General features: G+C 39.7%; 1 protein-coding gene across 1 annotated transcript in view; it reads right to left on the bottom strand.

Annotated features, from left to right (window-relative positions):
• The window catches only part of GRIA4 (glutamate ionotropic receptor AMPA type subunit 4), a 263,655-nt gene that overhangs the window by 105,668 nt on the left and 136,467 nt on the right, over positions 1–21,520 (bottom strand). Inside the window, exon 5 of the mRNA XM_042905825.1 lies at positions 8,315–8,499. Within this exon, the coding sequence (XP_042761759.1) occupies positions 8,315–8,499 (185 nt within the window). The remainder of the gene's footprint in view (positions 1–8,314; positions 8,500–21,520) is intronic.

Below are 21,520 nucleotides of genomic sequence, written 5' to 3'. Positions count from 1 at the left end.
GCCCTGTGCACTTTCTATCACTTAGGTACAAATGGCCACATTGCTGTTTGTGAGAAATTTGCCTCTTTCCAATTGGTCATGCCCTGAAGCAGGATTACTGCCTTCCTCTGGTGACGCAAGAAGCCCCTGAGAGGTCAGGCATGGCTTTTAGGCTTTCCTGATTAGTTTGCAAACAGTATGGGAAGGTCACTGGCTTTGCCAACTGTCTGAGTGTCACGTTGTGTCTAATGAGAACCTGAATTCCCCTTTTCTGTAGTGAAAGGGGAAACAGTGCAGAAAGGGGCACCAATTATGTTCGAGGTATGAGACAAAGTGGCAGTTTGAGATACCCATGAGCCAATTTCTCTATTCCCTTGTCAAACAACTATTTCATAATGTAAGGTCAGTCCTTGTCATCTTCTCCTGAGAAATACTTGGTGAGGCTCCTTAAATACATCCATCATGTGCCCTAAGGGCAGCTGGCTCTCGTTCCCTACCAGACGCCTCTGACATCATCACGTATTGGATAAGAACGGGCACTCATCCCCAGATCGCCGAGATGTTATGAGATCCTTGATCATTTTCTACGTGCTCTATTTCTAAAGGAAAGAAGGCATTTTCATAGGATTTTAGCCAATGCTTTTGGTTTAAACCTTAGTTAACCAGAGAAGAGTTGCTAACTAGAACAGAAAAGAGAAATAAATCTGTTACCTCATCACTTGATCTTCAGCACACAGAGTCTAGTGTCTCACCCAATGTGGGCACTCGATAAATATTGGTACAATGAATGAATGTACAGAAAGGGCCAACTGACCAAGGTTTTACTTTATACTCCTTTTCAAGGTGTATCCCATGTGTAAAATTATATTGTTTCAGGATCAAATGCAATTATCAGTCAGTCTTTATCAGAAATAGCATTCGTGAATTTTAGAGTGAGCAAAATTTTCTAACATCACCTCAGTCGAATGTGCTTTATTCAGAGTAAGGAGAAGTAGAATCATGGGCATTAAATTATTTCATTTACTTTTTTTTTTCTGTTACTTATTTATTTATTCCTGAGAGAGAGAGAGAGAGAGTGTCAGTCCCAAGCAGGCTCCATGCCCAGCGTGAATTCTGACATGGGCTTGATCTCATGACCCTGGGATCATGACTTGAGTCAAAATCAACAGTTGGACACTCCACTGACTGAGCCACCCAGGTGTCCCTCTGTTTACTTTTTAAAAATAAATAATTGCACATTTCTTAAAAAGTGAAAATATTCATCTTTTTTGGAAACATAATTTTGGGGATATAGGTTGAATGAGCAAAGAAAGAGGTAGCAGAGAGTACAAACCACCTGTGGCCCTATGTAATGACTGTATCTAGAGGATGAGTTGGGTGTAATGAGAGAAGGGTTTCACTGACCACAGGAACATGGGAATTTAGCTGCGTGACCCTTGTTATTTTTCATGGTGGAGTAAAACGTGTGAGCAACCATTAGCCTTAAGTGCTATTTTGCTCAAATAATTTTTGATGCCAGAAAGACAGTTAAGATCAAGTTTGTTGTTGCTTTTCTGCTACTGGGCTAAGTATATGTATCAGTCTGGTAGTCGATATTCAGTTGATAAGGTCTTAGAGTCCCTAAGGACTCTTTGTAAGTAATCAAGCTCAGGATTCAAAATTAATGGATATGTGTGAAAATAAAATAATATATAAAAAGGTTTCCACTATAAAGCACTGATTTTGATATGAAAGCAATTCATTGGATTCCAGCTATATTATTTTTAGCTATTTTATAAAATAATTGATTGTCAGAGGAAGAAAACTATGTAAGGTGAATAATGCTAGTGCCCAATATGGTATATTAAAGTAAAAATTGACAGCTTTAATAATTGATCACAAATTTAACAAATACTCACAGAGTAGTTTTGGTTTTTGTCTTTTTTTTTTTTCAGAGTTATTTTCAGCAGATGAGTGGACCAAATTGCCCACTGGATTTAGAAGGCCAAAAATGCAACTTGTTTTATTACAGCCTTGTGCAAACAATGACAATAAATCTAGCTTTGTAGTTTTGTTACATTTCTATTACCTTAAAACTCAGTGGGTAATATTTATATAAATTCTTCCTTTTTTCCTATGGTGTAATTTAGCATAGAAAAATCAATATACCTTAAACTACACTCGCGAATAGTTGTTTTGAAACTGATGTTTTGAAATGTTTGAATGCATACACGGCTACTTGCTATTTTGAACAGTAATCTATGGAAGGGAAGCTTCCAAACTCATTCTATGAGGCCAGCATTACCTTGATTCCAAAACTAGGCAAGGACCCCACTAAAAAGGAGAATTATAGGCCAGTATCCCTGATGGACATAGATGTAAAAATTCTCAACAAGGCACTAGCAAATTGAATCCAAGAGTACTTTAAAAGAATCATTCACCATGACCAAGTGGGATTCATTCCTGGGTTGCAAGACTGGTTCAATATTTGCAAATCAATCAACATAATACACCACATTAATTAACAAAAAAAGGGTAAGAACCATATGAATCTCTCAAAAGATGCAGAAAAAGCATGTGACAAAGTACAGCATCCATTCTTGATAAAAACCCTCAACAAAGCAGGGAAAGAAGGAGCATACCTCAACTTCATAAAGGCCATATATGAAAGACCCACTTCCTTAATATCCTTAAGCTAATATCATCCTTAATGGGGAAAAAGTAAGAGCTTTTCCTCTATGGTCAGGAACGGGAGAAGGATGTCCACTCTCACCATTGTTATTTAATACAGTACTGGAAGCCCTAGCCTCAGCAATCAGACAACAAAAAGAAATAAAAGGCATTCAAATTGGCAAGGAAGAAGTCAAACTTCAATATTTGCAGATGACATGATATTCTATGTACAAAACCTGAAGGACCCCAGCAAAAAACTGCTAGAACTAATACGTGAATTCAGCAAAGTCGCAGGATGTAATCAATATACTGAAATCTGTTGCATTTCTATACATTGTAATGAAGCAGTGGAAAGAGAAATCAAGGAATCGATCCCATTTACAAACGCACCAAAACCCCTACAATCCCTAGGAATAAACCTAACCAAAGAGGTAAAAGCTCTGTAGTCTGAAAACTATAGAACCTTCATGAAAGAAACCAAAGAAGACACAAAGAAATGGAAAAACATTCCATGCTCATGGATGGGAAAAACAAATATTGTTAAAATGTCTATTACTACCCAAAGCAATACACACATTCAATGCATTCTCTATCAAAATGCCACCAGCATTTTTTTTGCAAAGCTAGAACAAACAATCCCAAAATTTGTAAGGAACCACCAAAGACTGCCAATAGCCAAAGCAACCTTGAAACAAACAAACAAACAAACATAAACAAAACGAAGCTGGAGGCATCACAATTCTGGACTTCAAGCTATATTACAAAGTACAGTATAGTACTGGCACAAAATGACACACATAGGTCACTGGAACAGAAGAGAAAACCCAGAAATGGACCCACCATTATACGGTCAACTCAACTCATCTTCAACAAAGCAGGGAAGAATATCCAATGGAAAAAAGTCTCTTCAGCAAATGGTGCTCATAAAAATGGGACAGCACTGTGCCAAAGAATGACACTGCACCACTTTTTTACACCATACACAAAATAAATTCAAAATGGATGAAACAGAAAAACTACTAAAACCCTAGGCACAGGCAGCAACCTCTTTGACCTCAACCATAGCAGCTTCTTACTAGACATGTCTCCAGAGGCAAGGGAAACAAAAGCAAACATGAAGTATTGGGACTTCATCAAGACAAAAAGCTTCTCCACAGCGAAGGAAACAACGAAACTAAAATGTAACCTTCGAAACGGGAGAAGAAATTTGTAAATGACATATCTGATAAAAAGTTTATTCAAAATCTATAAAGAACTTCTCAAACTCAACACCCAAAACCAAATAATCCAGTTAAGAAATGGGCAGAAGACATGAATAGACATTTTCCCAAAGAAGACATCCAGATGGCTGACACATGAAAAGATGCTCAACATCGCTCACCACCAAGGAAATACAAATCAAAACCACAATGAAATCCCACCTCACACCTGTCAGAATGGCTAACATTAACAATTCAGGAAACGAGAGATGTTGGCAAGGATGCGGAGAAAGGGGAACCTTCTTGGTGGGAATGCAAACTGGTGCAGCCACTCTGGAAAACAGTGTGGAGGTTCCTCAAAGAGTTAAAAATAGAACTATGCATTCAGCCCAAATGTCTATTGACTGATAAATGGATAAAGAAAACGCAGAACATGTACAGAATGAAATATTACTCACGCCATCAAAAAAGAATGAAATCTTGCAATCTGCAAGAACGTGGATGGAGCTAGAATGTATTATGCTAAATGAAATGAGTCCGAGAGAGACAAATGTCGTATGATTTCATTCATACGTGGAATTTAAGAAACAGATGAACATACTGGAAAGAAAAACAGAGAGGGATGCAGATCACAAAAATGACTATTGACTATAAAGAACAAACTAAGGGTTGATGGAGGGAAGTGAGTGGGGGATGGGCTAGATGGGTGATGGGTATTAATAGGAGGGCACTTGTGATAAGCACTGGGTGTTATATGTAAGTGATGAATCATTGAAGTCTACTTCTGAAACTGTATGTTAACTAACTAGAATTTAAATAAAAGCTTCAAACATTAAAAAAATAAGCCAACTGAAATTAAAAAAATAAAGATAAAGCCCATATTTAAAAGTATAACTATGAAGCATTCATTTACTCACCCTTATAGTCAAGAACTTTAGCTTTAATAAACACCTTAGTTTTGTTGTCCTTATCACAGATTTCTAGTGACAGTTTTGCTTTTTTAGTAGTGTTTTGGGCCTAAGGTCAGTTTTTCAAGCAAACTATCTAAAGACAGGGATAAAATTCTGCATTTTTAACAAAGCCGATACCTCAATCCAGTTGATTCTCAAGCCTACTATTTGTTGGAGATCTGCTGCCATAGAATATTTATAATTAAGTTAAAAAAGATGTTGCAAAATTCTAAAAGCAACTAATTTTAATTAATTTGAAAATCCTGACACATCCTGTAAGTCTTTTGGGCAGAGATTACAGAAAAGAGATATTAAAAAAAAATAAACAGCGATACATTCATTAGAATGAATTAGGCATAAAAATAACTTGGAAAACAGGTACAGAAGATGAAGTGCTTCTTTAATTATAGTTGTCCATTCACACATTTTAGGAGAAAATTGTGTGAGCCATTTCCATTATGATTTGAAAACTGATATGAATGAAAATATCAGCAGAGTACTTATGGATAGCATGTTACTGCAGTCTGGAGGTTGCCTACCCTTCCATAAATGTACTAACACGTCCCCTTATCTGCATTATATTAACTTCCCCATCTTCTGAAAGAGGGCTACTTCTCAAAAGCATTTTCCTGATCAAGATTATTTAGCATTTTACTGTTTTAAAAACTGCTTTGGTTGATTCTCTGAAATTGTTTTCTCCTGTTATTTCAATTTATTAAAGAGGATGTTGAAATACAGGTGTATTAAAATACATGTAGAAACTCTTGATAAAGTTTGGATTAGCTCTTATGTTTAGATGAGACAGGAGTAAAACCAAGAAACATTAAAAAATGATTTGGCTTAGAGGTACAAAGCATTAAAATATAGATAGTAAAAAAAAATCATGTTCAGGATCAGAACATGTCTTTTTTGGGGGGAAAATTTTGCAGGACAAAGTATATTATATTCTCATAATACTGTAGATTTTGTACAATCGATTAGGTTTATAGTTGAGAGGGACAAAGTCTCATTATTACTATGCAGTCACGAGAGAAAATAAACAGTTTAGAATTCGGGAGGAAGAAGAGACACGGAAAAGACATGCTCAAGTTTTCTAAGTTCTGGGGATCTAATGTACAGCCTGGTGACCACAGTTAACAGCACTGTGTCACGAGGGCGTCACGGGGCTCAGTCCGTTAAGTTTCTAACTCTTGGTTTCGGCTCAGGTCATGAACTCGTGGTTTGTGAGTCCAACCCCTGCATCAGGCTCTGTCCCGACAGCGCGGAACCTGCTTGGGATTCTCTCTCTGTCTCTTTCTCTGCCCCTCCCCTGCTTGCTCCATCTCTCTCTGAAAATACATAAATAAGCTTAAAAATTTTAAAAAACCAATACTGTGTTATCTGAAACCTGTTAGGAGAGTAGATCTGAAATATTCTCATCCCCAAAAGGAAATGGTGACCACATGAAGTGACAGAATTGTTCGTTCACCAGCCCTTCTGTGGTCGGTCACCACGTCATAATACGTTAGTGTATCAAATTACCACACTGCACATCTTAAACGTACACAATGTTATATGTTAATCATATCTCACTAAGACTAAAGAATATAAAAACAATATTTTTGAAGGGCACCTGGGTGGCTCAGATGGTTAAGCATTCAAATCTTCATTTCGGCTCAGGTCATGATCTCACAGTTCGTGAGCTCCAGGCCTGCGTCAGGCTCTGCGCTGACACTGGAGATCCTGTATGGGATCCTCTCTCTCTCTCCCTCTCTCTGTCACTCCCCTGCTCTCTCTGCCTCTTAAAAAACAAAAGTGTATTTTAAAAAATGATCTTTTTGAGATGACAAAAAACAAAAAAAAACAAAAAAAAAAAAAACAAAAAAAACCACGTCTGGTTCCCTTAGCAAGATTTTTTATTTCAGGCTTGCTCACAGAGTTTATCCAAAGCCCCCGGGCATGATTTCCTTCTCAGAAACGAGCTAAGCCCTGAAATGGGGCTTCTCCAGACGTGGTCATTTAAGCACAAGCGCTAAGTGTGTGTGTGGGGGGTCTTTCTGAGCCTTCCTGGCCTTCTGACAGGAACATGGTAACCCAGGCAGTTCTCAGAACTGACTGTTCTGTGGGATTCATGAGGAGGTATTTACAGAGCTTCAGTCATTCATGGCAAACAACTCAAACTCTCCACGCAGGGGTGGCAGTGGGAGGGAGTGAAGACGGGGTTTGAGCTGAAGTGACTGTCTTACTTAGGCAAGTAAGACCGAAAGCTTTTTCTTGGACTCCATAAATACACATTTAAAAATTCCATACACCTCGAATAGTTGCAACCTTGATGACTTTTTGGACTCCCACTCAGGAATAAACCTGAGTGACATACAGGTTTATAATTAATATATTCCAATACGGTATAAACGTATTTCTTCAATCAAGTTTCTTTTTTTCTTCTTCTATGAAAAGTTAACAGGAAGTGAATATTCTTTCATTTCCTCTTACAGTATAGACTGGCTTCACCAGACGTTTCAAAGAACGACCATATGCTTTTTTACCTTTAACTTGCACTAATTCTTACACAGTTGATGGGGGAAACTCTGGCCATTGAGTTTAGGGCCCCTCAATATTAAGGAGGAAGCTCTGAAACATATTTTGGTTTTGATTTTTCTAGTTGGGTACCTGAGTTATTCTTATAAATACACCTCCACATTGGTAAGTTTACTACTACAAATCAAACCCTATTATGATGCAAACTGTATGTGGTAAAATAACCAACAAAACATCACTACAATACTGCTTCAGCCAACCTGACTTGGTGTAGAGAAACAGGAGCGAACATTTCCGAAGCCACTAGATGGCATTCATTCCCTGCAATTTTGGCCAAATAGAGCTACAGCTCATCACGACATGTAGGGTCAGGAGGAAGGCAAAAGTTAACCACTATTTGAGGATATTTTCCTATCATTTAGCACAATAACAAAGCTCACTTTTACCTTTTCCTGTCTACTTCAAGTCAAATCAACAAGCATTTATTGAAAAATTTATTACAGGAGTCTTCATTTGTGAAGAGTTGAAAGCCATCTTCACTGTGCACTTAAACATGTAGAGGAAAATAAGCTATACACAGTATGCAATTTAACTTTTACTTCATTGCTTTACATGTTGTTGGTTCTCACGCAGCTAGTTTTCTAAAGGTTACCAAAAACACACAGTCACAAATACTGAAACTTTCTAAGATTGTAGATGGCATTAGTCTTCAGAATTAATGTTTATGAAAGTAGGAGGCCAAGAGCTCTTGATGACTCACAAAAGGTCCTTTCTATGGCAGGTCTTAAAAATGTGTGAGAAATAGTGCTTCTAATGCACTGAGACCTGAGAACCAAAACGTCCTTTGGTGATAAAGGATTATGATTTAGTTGTGGAGATGAATCATGGAATGAAAAATCCTGAACGCTGCACTTCAGACGAAATGGTGGGGAGGAAATATTGATGGGAACAAGTAAATCAAGAGTCAACTTTTTGTAGAAGGCATAGGGTTATAGTAACATAAAATCCAGGACTTACCTGTTCTAATATGTTTTGAAGCCTCTCTATCTCACAGTCTATTACAAATTTCTTCTCTTGTCGTCTATCAAGTTCTTCTAGAAGTTGCCTATAGCTGACATCATTAAAATTTTCCACACATATAGCGCTGACATGCCAACCATTTTGTCCTGCTTTTTCCATAATAGCTTGAAGTATTGAGTATCCTAGTGGGGAAAAAAAATCCAGACGGGTTACCAAAATCATACTTTAACTCCCCTTCAATAACTTATGTAGGCACTGAATCTACAGCAACATTTTTATGTTGCAAATACACAATGAATGCTTTAGAAATTTAAAATCTGACTGGTTATTTGTGAATCACTTGTTTTTGCTTTCTCTACTTGAGGCAACACCCTTTAAAAGATTACTTGGATGAAGGAAGAACACCTTAAGAAGTTCTCAGAATTTCTCTACTGGAGAACATTACCTTGCTTTAGACATGTTTTTGATGAGATAAACCAAAAACCAAATTCAGTACTACCGGCAGTCAATACAATTTCATAAATTCATTTTGTTAATTCTACTCACTGGAAAGAATTAATTTTGAACAACTGTTTAGGCTCTTCACTCAAACATGGTAGTAAAAACATTTTTTTTGGATTCAGCTATGGAAGAGATGATGTAGAAAAAACAATGCAAAAGTATGTATTGAAGACCCATTATTGTGAAGGGAGAGGCATGATTATGTCCCCTCCCTGCTTTTTCTGGAAAGAAGGCGTTCTTTAACTCTTTGTCTCTTGGCTGGGGGATGATGTGGATTGAGGTTGAACTGAACGGCTACTAGGTGGGGCAGTAGGCACCCAAACTCATAATCTAGTAGAGGAGAAAAAGACATTCAAAGAAACAAAGGCAATCGAGTTTAAAATGGTGTAATGATAGCTGTGCTCAATGCAGTGTTGGCCCAAAGGGACGGTTTGGTTAAATCTGCCTTGTTGGACGTGGGTACCAAGTACGGAGAACAAACAACTTGTACGGGGTCGTGAAGATTGAGGACACTCATCCAAGATTGCTGAAATCTGAGGAGTATTCGTTAGCTGGAGACAGCCTTCCAGCGAATGGGGGGGTCTGTGCCTTGTTGTCCATCCAGACCTCTCTGCATCAACCAGCACAGAAGAGAAGTAAGAGGTCTTGGTATCTGGATTAAGGAAGATGCGCAAAACTTGGAATACAGAACCTGGAGTGTTTCTTCGGGCCAACACTGTCTTGAAATCTTGCTTTTTTCGGCTCTCGGTTTTGGACTGGCGGAGACTTTAAACTATGAACAGCCCTTACACACGAACTGGTTAGACTCAGAGCCTGGTACCCAGTTATTTTTTCCCCCTTGTGGCTTAGCATAAAAAAATATGCTAGTCCTTTTTAAGAAGGTCTGGCATTTCTTTGAGTTCATTCTATGACAGATGCCTACGGTCTCTCCCTCCCCTGGTCCCTGGAGTGAGCCTGTAGAACCAGGTGGATTAAAAGCAAATACTTGAATACAAAGAACTTGCAACATAAGAGGACATTTATTCAGGTTTATGATTGGTATGAGTCTCTCAGATTCAAGGGTTTTGATTTTTCGGTATATTTTCTACAAGTCAGAGTTTCAAACGTTACGGATGCTCAGTTAATATCAACAGATGGAACTGATGATGAGATCATATTTGAAATATAAATTACCTGATATCCTGCCAAATGAAATACTGTGGCAGTCAGGACTCATTTTTATCTAAATGAAAAAAAAATTCCCCAAAGAGGAAGAAAGAGGGCATGTTAATTACTATATAATTATTCTGGTACATCTACTGCTCTATTTAGTTTTCCCTTCTGCAACGTATGCCTATCATTATCTTTTCAAATCTCACCTAGATTCCCCTCGGCCTCCACCCCAAGTCCAGTGCTCTTTCCCTTGTTTTCTGTTGGGCACAAATGTCACAGGATGGTCTGAGTGCTCTCTTAATGTACCTGCTCATGCCTCATTTATTCAGTTACTGAGACTTGCTCTCTGCTAGGAAGGGAGGCAATGTTACTTTTATTCACTTTTGACACCCATGAACACGTTCTTTTCAAAAATACCAACAGACATCTTCCTTTTCCTTTTTCTCCCTCTATTTGTTGTCAAACCAAAATAATTTAAGGGCATTCTGCTTGATTTTTTGCATGTCGTACAAATGAGAACTACTGGGCACACACACCAAAGCAGTTGTCCTGCTCCATGGGATCAATTCTTTATGTATCACCTTTAAATTTATTTATTTTTTTAAATTTTTGGCATCATGTGCTTATCAGGATTCATGTCACCAAGTAAGCATCCAGGTTGTTATTATCCTTCCTACGGGACTTTCACAGAATGTACAGTGGCAAGCCTTCTGATGAAATTCATATATGTTCACCGTTGCATAAGAGATATTTCAAGGTTCACACTAATGCCAAAACTATAATTCAAATTCAACATTTCGTTATCTGCTTTTTCCGATTTACAAATGACACTAGAATTGACATAGACGAACCCCTAGGACACAATCTTTGTTAAACGGCAAAGAAAGTTGGCTGCCTAAAAAGAATCATTAATCATGGTCAGAAGTAAATGGCATCTTTTCAATGCAATGCAAGGGACATGCAGTTACAGGTTGGAAGCTTGAATTCTTTTATAAGCTGTGTTGGATTTTAATATGCTTTCTTATTTATGCCACTCAGAGGTGTGTGTCTTATTTATTTGCCAGGATAGTTGTAACTTGGAGAAAATACTGCTGTTGAATCTATGATTATGTAACTTAGCTGTTATATAAACTAAAAAATCACAAGTCATGTCATACTAAATCTACATCTGGCTATGATTTGTGTCTCCTACTTATTAGAAAATCTGTAAGGCAATATTGTTGGCCATGAATACTGCAGTGCTGGGTGAATCCCACAAGACAGACGGAGACTGTACTACTGTAAAGGATCTTTTTAGTGTTGCTTCTACATTAATAAGCTGCCTAACATTTTAATTCAATATAATTTACTGAAAACCTACTACATCCAAGATTCTTGAAGGTTTGCCAAGATAAAGACATGATTCCTGTGTCTACAAGGAATTAACTATCTAGTCACTTACTAAGTAACTATTATGCAAATTCCACAGTATCGTATAAATAACCAAAATAATTTTATTAGACTCGTAGCGAAACCATCCCATGGACAAGATCACAGTACTGTCCTAGAGTAAGTAATTAAAGAACACTATCAAGTGACACACACAGGTATTTTTAAAAATGTTATTACGTCACGTAATGATGTTATCAATTATGCTGACAACTGATCACAGTGATGTAAGCAGTTCTGAACTACTGCCTCCACACACACATCAACAGCTTTTACATCATCCATGGGGAATGGCGTATTTTCCATGAGCAGTACCATCCAGACAAGTGGCTGCTAGCAACACAAGCTGGATTTTGTTTATGTGACGTTCTCTCTTTCAAGAGTTATTTGATTCAACTATCTGTACACAGAGGAGCAGGAGGAGAATCATGAGAAGTTTATGTCATGGTGGACTTAATTTCAAAAGAAGGGAGTTATCCATAAGCTGTAAAAAAAAAAAAACAACAAAAAACTTCCCTTGGATAAGGACAGAGAAGAGCTTATAGTGCTCTTTAATTAGAAGGTCATCGGTACACTCAAAGCTGCATCACTGGAAGGCCGGACGCAGAAGTCATATTTCAGGAGGCTGAGAAATTGAGAAAACGAGACGAAGTGAGACTGTAGACATTATCAAGGAGTGTCGTCAGGGTAGTGAAGTAATCAGATGAAGTGTGCCCCATCATGATGAAAAGGGGTGTAGAAACCTCGAGGTCGTGAGAACCCGTCTGAAAAGGAGAGGGCTGAGTCTATCCCATGGGGGTTGCTGAGCTTAGAAAAGAGAAGGGGCACAGCGACCGCTTGTATGTACTCCAATTACAACCCCTCTCATTAACCTCATGAATTGCTAGGCAGGCATCTACCACCAGTCTAGTGATTTCTCTGGTCTGGGCACAATCACGGGCATCCCCAGCTAGTGGATTTGAAGAGAAAGGTTTCTATGCCTGGGAGTATACTTCATGCTGTGGATTAACCTCAGTCTTAGGGAGGAATAAGAGTCTGGAATCCTCGGCATCTGATGCCGCCATGCTGGAAATGGAGAGCAGATGTTGTGACCACAGAGTCTGGTCTCGTACCAAAGCAGCTTAGCCTGGAAATCACGTGTTCAAAGGCCACTGTCTGGACTCTAAGGTCTCAGCACATGGTTGGAGGAACCAACATGTAGCTTGGTTAAATTTATGGGCAGCTGTGACTATAGCATTTATTTTATGCCACAGTTCATGAAGGGCAGAGCGAAAATAAACAAAGACCTTCTAACTTAAATAGTTTGAGGCCATACATGCAAACCTGATATAAGATGACGAGTCTTCCTTGTCTACAATCAAGAGTAAAAATGGAAAATCCATCTTTAAAGATGGGCATTCTGGGTCTTAGATTTTCCCTGTGGCCTCTTGTATTTTCTGACAAGAACATTCATCATTTCCTGACCCCTATACTCCAGTGTTCATAGGTAATTCAGATGCCATCTTACAGGTGAACTTAGTAATTTAAATGTTTAAAGTTTCCGTTAGTGGCACTTGAAGCTAACCCTCATTAATATGGGAATACAGCAAATACGTTTAACCATTTGCCAGAGGTTCAAAGCATAGAACTCCTCCCTCCAGACATGCCCTAGCACTATTTTTTTTTCCTTATTTCTCCTGGGCTTTTCTCCAGGCCGCTGGAGAATTTGATTTCAGTGCAAAGAATGGTTGAACCTATTAACTTATACATCACTTGTTTACACAGCAAGTAGACTGATTTTTGTAGGCAGAAACTCCATGGCACTTCCTTGCAGTGCCCTGTTTTCTTATTCTTTTCTGATATATACCAAAATCATAATCATCCCTCCCTCTCTTTCAGTATCATTTGGGCCACTAATGTCTCTGTTTTACATTCTCCAGCAATACTGCACTTCTCAGAAGTTCTAGGAGGTACCATGCATCTCTACCTCAATGCCTTTGCACATGCTACCATTGCCCTTAAAAAACTGTTTCCTTCTACCTTTGTCTTCTTTCATCTTTCGGAGCTTATTGCAAACATAACTTACCTACCCCTGACTGATCACTTTCTCCTCTGAGCTCTTCAAGCTCTTATAGCTTTCTGTACATTTCTTTCAGAGATTTTTACCACACTTTCTGGCTACGTATTTAATGATGATCTGATGATGCCTCTGCCTTCCACTGTATTGTGAGCTCTGTGAACATAGGGACCACTTCTGGGCTCGGTTCGTAGTTCAGTGGGGGCACAGTTGATGTTCAGCAAATTGTCTGAATGCATGAGTGAAGTAGTGGGAATTTTAGAGGGAGGAATCAGAATTTTAAAAGGCTCAGAGGTAAGACAAAGCGTGGCAGTTCACATCCAGGAACCTGAAATATGTCCGGTTTATCTTGTGTGTTTGGAAGGACAAGGAGGGTGCTGGAGAACTGGTGAGGACTGCAGGAAGGGCTGGAGAGAACGGCAGGCAAGTGTCATCACAAGGGCTTTCTCCATTGTATCACAGAATTCAGTCTTTATTCCCCAGGGACATGAGGAAGAGAATGGCAAATGTGTTGTACAGTGATCATTCAGCTGAGGTGTGAGAAACACTGTGGATGAGAGCAACAGGAAATGGGAAAATCAGTTCATGCCATACTGAAGGGATCCAGGTAAGACATGACAGGAAAGGAGAGTGGATCTGAGACTGTGGGAGAAGGATAACTCAACTTGGTGATCGACAAAACAAACGGGATGAGGAGGTGGATTTGGGCGTAACAACAATCTGTTCTGTTGGTGGCCATTTTGTCCTGTTTTCTACAGGAACTTAGGTCTCTCTGACGTCCTGAAGAAGCACGTATTTTTCTACTTGGATTTCAGATGTCAAGTGATTTCTGGTGATAAGGCCTGGCAGTCACCTCCTTCATCACCCGAACCGGTATGCTAGATTCTGACACAGGTTTGAGAAACCCAGTTTTCTCTCTTGCTTCAGGCTAGAGACCATCTCTCTACATTCTGAACAGTCCCTAAGAATAACCTGGAGGGGCACCTGAGTGGCTCAGTCAGTTAAGCATCTGACTCTTGATTTCGGCTCAGGTCATGATCTCACCGTTCCATGGGTTTGAGCCCCGCATTGGGCTCTGTGCTCACATCAAGGAGGCTGCTTGGGATTATCTCTCTCCCTCTATCTCTCTCTGTCCCTTCTTCCTTCTCTCTCTCTCTCTCTCCCAAAATAAATAAACATTAAAAAAAGTTAAAAAAAGAATAAACTGGAGACCTTTCCAAGTTTGCTTCCAGAATTGTTTAATCTGCTCAGCACTATGAGTATTTACCCATCTTTTTATGGTGCACAGCAAAGCCTTTTCACGCAAGAAAGGCATTCTTCAAAATTTTGTATAGTTTTAAACTCCAATAACTAAAGACTAGTTTCCTGATCAGAATAAATGTCTGGCATGATTTCTGTATGGTTATGATTTTGCTCATAGGCTGAAGTTTTATAAATTTTAAATATCACACTAAGCAAAATTCACAATTATTTTTTTTTCACAATATAAAAACTTCACAATTCAAACTTGCACTAAACGCAACCATATAGTTGCATCTAAAATATAGATTTTGAATTGGGGCGCCTGGATGGCTTAATTGGTGAGGTCTCTGACTCTTGACTTTTAGTTCGGGTCATGATCTCGTATTCGTGAGTTCGAGCCCTGTATTAGACTCTGTGCTGACACCTCGGAGCCTGGAGCCTGTTCTGGATTCTTCTTCCCCACCCCCGCCCCCACTTGCTCTCTCTCTCTCTCTCTCTCTCTCTCTCTCTCAAAATAAATAAAAATAAGCTTACGAAAATAATAAAAAATATAAATTTGTGAATTAACAGCAAGCAAATAACTTTTGTCTCATATTAAGCATTTAAAGTACTTAAGACCTAATTTTGCACGTTAAACTTATTCAATATGCAACACTCTGGGAGAGCAAATTGTTGAGTGGAAAGGAGGGACAGGGCCCCTTAGAGACAGGACTGCTCTGTGCAGAGAATGACAGGTAGAGAAGGGGAGGGTCTGCTGGAGAGACAGTGAGGTGGGAAGCTTGAGGAACACTTAACAGATTACTAATAGTTTAGAGACTAATCTGCTGGAGTAGTAGGTTCATAAACATACAAAGCTTTATTTTCATTTGACAATGTGCCGGGACCTCAAGAGTGGCCCGGCCAGTGAAAGAGGTAGGACTGTCCCCACCCTGTAGGTGAAGAGACAGAGATAAAGATGGGCTGTGTGACTGACATCAAGTCATAACCCTAACAACCGGCAGGGCTGTGAGGTTCAGCTCAGGCCCTCCGTTCTCAAGCCCAGGGGCTCCTGCACCCCATGTGAGCACACAGGGGAGCTGGAGATGATGCCTCAAGGAGGGCTGGGGCTGTGTTGAGGTCTTCACCAGCTCTGGTGAGCCTCTCACCAACACCCCTAGCGCAGCAGCAGACGGTGTCGGTGCTGTCTTCAGGGACACCGAGAATCTGACTGCTTCTCCCAGCAGGTGCAAGCCAGCACTGCCTCTGGTCTGGAACATGCAGGTGTCTCCTGACCTTGTCCTTGTTCTCGTCACCACCCCCCATCCCCCGCCCCTGGGACCACTGGTAGCACAGCTGTGTGCAAGCCAGACCCCGTCACTCCTGCTCACCCCTCCTGCTGGACCTGAACTGCGGGCCACTGAGTCACATCTGTGACCTCAGCCTCTCCTACCTCAGCATCTCTGACCCCAGTGTCTCCAACCTCAGCCTCTCTGACCCAGCCTCTCCGACCTCAGCATGTCTGACCTCAGTCTCTCTGACCCCAGACTCTCTGACCTCAGCCTCTCTAACCTCAGCCTCACCGAGTGCACCCGCGGGGCTTAGTCCCAGACCCGCCAGTCAAACCAAGAGCTGTGCCCTCTTGCTGTCCTCCAGGCGGGTCCATGAGGCTCCCCTTTCACCTCCGTCCAGCCTTTACCCCCTGCCCTCTCTTCAGCAGGCCATCCCAGTCTCATTCTCCAGCAAGACAACTCTCTGGTCCCGAGACTCCACATTTCCCTTCCTCGCCAGACTCTGTCTCTAACATCACCACCTAATATACTAGGTACATTATTCATGTACCGTGTGTATCATCATTGCCCCCACAGAAGTGCAGGCTCACACAGGGAGGCGCACTGGTTCTGTTTCCTGAGCTAGAAGACTGGCCACTAAAGGGCACTCGAAGAATGTGCTTCAATAGTTAAAAAGCGGAAGTTAAATCTTACTTAATTTTTTTAAATGTTTGTCTACAGCTGAGACAGAGAGACAGAGAGAGACAGACAGACAGACAGAGAATGAGCAGGGGATGGGCAAATAGAGAGGGAGACAGAGTCTGAAGCAGGCGCCAGACTCCCAGCTGTCAGCACAGAGCCAGACTCAGGGCTCGAACTCACGAACCATGAGATCATGCCCTGAGCTGAAGTTGGGCGCTCAACTGACTGAGCCATCCAGGTGCCCCAAATTTTACTTCATTTTTAAGAGGGACACACTGGAGGCTTCGGAACACAGGCAGATGACAAAACTGCTTTCATATTAGCTGACATGATGGACTCCAGTAGAGAAGGAAGAAGGGGAGGCCCAACAGGAGGCTCCAGAAATGAGTCCAGGTCCAGTCTACAGTCATTTGAACAAAGATGGGGGACAATGGAGAAGGTCAGTGGCTTGCTTGTCTCCAAATTCTACACTTGCCACTTCATTCTGTACTCATCCATCGAGTATACCGGGAGATTCTCTATCATAGCGGGTTGGAACCATACAAGACTGCCATTTTTACGCATTTAGGTGCTAAAAGAATGTGGCAGGTAAGTGCAAAAACTCCCAAACCAGGGCAGAGAGGAGTCATGAGGAATAGGAGCCAGGAGCCTTGCACACCTCAGCCCTCCTCAGGGTATCCCTGGAAACTGCTCTACAGTTTCTGTTATCAGTCTTTCTAGCAACCATCTTGAGTCATTAACAAAGGCTGAAACAAGCCTCAAAAAAAAAAAAAAATCAGAATTAAAGGAAATTTGAAATCCGGTTTAGAAAGAACTCTATTCTCAATGCTAAAAACAGAACTACATTTGGTTTATAAAAACAAATCCTCAGCTAACCTTGAAGAGCTCGTTCACTGGCTGAGGATGGTCAGTGCTCTCTACAAAATGTTGGTTTTTAAAAGACCAATTAATTTACTCTACCCTACGTTGAAGCCTGAGTCCCAGAGAGCTCATTAATTAAACATGAAAGCAATCACTAGCAACACAAAACACATGGAAGTGTTACACATCCTATTAGATATCAGTTTGTTACTTCACGTGCCAAACTGTGTACTGTAAATAATATTAATTTAGATCCGGCTTTTATATACAAAGCCAAAACCATTCATTTTGGTTGATTTGAAAGTGATATTTTAAAACATTACTTTGTCTTTTCTTTTGAAAAGGAGTAGCAGCACATAATTTTCTTTAGATGATTCTGTTGAAAGGATTTGCATACAATTACCGAGACAATTTCTGTTCCTAGCAGGAACAAACACAGGATGAAGTAAGTATTCACCATATGATTAGCCTAATTTTTATATCCCACTGAGGCTTGCTCAATTCCAAGAAGTAATTGTAAACTCATGTCAGTGACTGAGAGTGAATACATTTGATTACTCACTATTAAATTTCTTTACTGGGGAAATGACACTGAGGTGATCATATAAATAAAGAGTGATTTCTTGAACAGCGTGCCAAGAAACAAATGATGGATTCAGTGGTAGACTCAGTTACCTTCGGCTGCAACAACTGTGTTTTTCATTTCAACTATATGGTTCTGAGGCAGGGTATTTGAATTCCTTAATCATCCAGTTTTGACTTCTATGCAGTGAAGATGATTAATGTAGGATTTTATTACATATAGAATCTGCTCCATAGCTGTTAACAAAAATCGCCTTCACTCCCCATGGTAGAATGGAGGGAGAATGCTCTTGTCTATTTGAGGGATGTGCTTTGTGAATTCATGGCAGGCGAGGGAATTCTTCCCCACAACTCTGGGAGACTCAGAACGTATAACTCAACATCCCATTCCCGCTGGAAAACGAAAAGAAAAACTTAACTCTTATTCTTCAATTCTGTGTTTGGTTACTAGCCATGGACGCAACTCGGTTTCGTCAGAAACCCAGGAGATGCTCTCAGACTTGTCACTTTTTTTTCACCGTCATCTCTAGTCAATGCTGATATTTCTTCCTACATATTGTATTTAAGATCTTCCATGAAAAGGTCCCTACTTACCCTTTCCATTTTCACTCAGTGAATATTTCCTGAGGGTCTACTGTATGCAGGCCATTGCTCGAGAGTCTGCATATACAGGAATAACAAAGACAGTAGAACGTGCAGACCCTCGAGAACCTTACACTCCTGGGCTAAGGCAGACAATAAACAAATACACAAATACATTTATGATGACAAGAGGTGGCAGGTGTTACGAAGAAAAATGAAGCAAGGATGGGACAGAAATGACTGGCGGCGATGGTGGCACTTATTTTTCCACACCAGTCTCTCACAATCTCTCTGAGCTACACATCCCTCAAGTGACACTGAAGATCAGCAGTTCACTGAGTAAACCAGTCTTTCTCACGTGCTTCACGTATTCCAGTGGCTACCCTTTGTGCCGAGAAAGTCTATGTTCTTCATCCTAACTTGTACCTTCTGATTTCAGTTTAAGCCTCAGCCTTAGTCTTAGGCCATTTCAGCAGACTTCTCTCACTGGGACTACTAAATCAAAAGCTTCTGCACAGCAAAGGAAATAATCAACAAAATGAAAAAGACAGCCTACGGAATGGGAGAGGTTATTTGTAAATGGCATCTCTGATAAAGTGTTAGTTTCCAAAATATATAAAGAACTTAGACAACTCAAATAATACCCCAAAACAATCCAATTTAAAAACAGGCAGATGATATGAACAGACATTTCTCCAAAGGAGACATCCAGATGGCCAAAAGACACATGAAAAGATGCTCATCATCACTAATTATCAGGGAAATACAAATCAAAACCATGAGGAGGTATCACCTCACACCTGTCAGAATGGCTAAAATCAACAACATAAGAAACAAGTGTTGGCAAGGATGTGGAGAAAGGGAACCCTCTTTTACTGTTGTTGGTGGGAATGCAAATGGGTACAGCCACTGTGGAAAGGAGTACAGAGGTTCCTCAAAAAATTAAAAATAGAATGATCCAGTAATTGTGCCACTGGGTATTTAGCCCCAAAATAGAAAAACACTAATGCAAAGGGATACATGCATCCTGATGTTTATTGCAGCATTATCTATAAGAGCCAAATTAAGGAAGCAGCCCAAGTGTCCATCAACTGGTGAATTCACTAAGATGAAGTGGTGTATGTATGTGTGTGTGTGTGTGTGTGTGTGTGTGTGTATATGTGAATATATACATATATATTAATATATACACCTATATGAATATGTACACCTATATTCATATATACATATATATGAATATATACACCTATATTCATATATACATATATATGAATATATACACATATGAATATATACATATATGTGAATATATACATATATGAATATATACATATATGAATATATACACATATGAATATATACATATGAATATATAAAATATATATGAATATATAAAACACATATGAATATATGCATATATAGGAATATTACTGAGTCATTAAAATAATGATATCTTGCCATATGCAAGGATATGGATAGAGCTAGACAGAAAGTACTAACTGAAGTAAGTCAGGGAAAGACAAACACCATACCATTTCACCCATATGTGGAATTTATGAAACCAAACAATCAAGCAAAGGGAAAGGGATGAGAGACAAACCAAGAAACAGACTCTAAATACAGAGAACACACTGATGCTCCCCAGAGGGGAGGTGGGTGGGGGGATGGGGGAAATAGGTGATGGGTTACTAAGGAGGGTACTTGTGATGAGCACTGGGTGTTGTATGGCAGTGTCTGAATACCTGAAATCTAATATAACACAGTATGTTAACTAACTGGAGTTAAAATAAAAGAAAGGAAAAAAAGAAGACTTCTCTGTCTTTTCATATTGAGTATTTTTTGTCTTTTTTGAGTGTATTTTCTTTTTTTCTTTATTCTTCCCCATCTGTCTGTACAGAAATTACAGCTCATATCTCATTGAATTAATGAATTAAATTATTTATCAAGTAAGCAAGATACGCTACTTTTGGAAGTACCAAGTACACAGTGAGGCACAGTTGCTGATCTGAAAGACTTCAAACTTTAATAACCGTTATTGTTAATTTATCTGTCTAGTTCTCTTTAAGTATGATATGAGCTCTTATTCACTTTTGTTTCCCTAGTTTGTTTGTTCTTTTCAACACAAAGGAAAGAATCCAAGGAGGAGATCGAACTGAATGGCAAAGGTAAAAATCCTGCCTGTTTTATATCACACCCCTCCCCCATTTGATCAAGTGTAGTAATAATGGAATTTGCATTCCGTTTGATCAAGTGTAATAATAATAAGGATAATAAAAATACCTGTAAGTTATTGAAGGCCTACCTAATCTGTAGCAGGTACTGTATTAAGCGCTTTATGGGCATAGTGTTAGTTTTATTATCTTCATTTTATATAAAGCAAACTAGATGATGGAGAAGTTGAATTCTTGGTAAGATTACTTAGCAATTATGTTAGAGCACTTCGTGTGACGTTAAAGTCTGCCTTTTATTCTCCTCTGTGATACTGTCTTTAATACAATGAACACTTAATTCCATTCTGTTTGGGATAATTTTATGCCCCTATTAAGGATTCATTTTTGACCCAGAAATATCCCTGACCATGAAGCACTCCTGGTATCAGGGATGTCTCCAAGGAGCGCTATATATGGCTGCTGCTATTCGTGCTGGGGATGTGCTTACTGTTTCAACTCTAGGTTCCCAGGGAAGTGATATGCCTGTCCCCCCAGCACCCCACCCGACCACTCTCTGGCAGATCTGGCCCAAATGTTACAACTGAAAAGATTACAATAATGAACAAAACTTATTCCTTCACAACAGTTTATGAATGCTGCCCTGTGGCTAAGCTTGGTTAATGATGTCGCCCTGGCCCTG

Source organism: Panthera leo, chromosome D1 (genome assembly GCF_018350215.1).
Source record: "Panthera leo isolate Ple1 chromosome D1, P.leo_Ple1_pat1.1, whole genome shotgun sequence".
Lineage (NCBI taxonomy): Eukaryota > Metazoa > Chordata > Mammalia > Carnivora > Felidae > Panthera > Panthera leo.
Note: the sequence above shows the minus strand (reverse complement) of the source record. Positions and strands in the feature narration are given on the sequence as shown.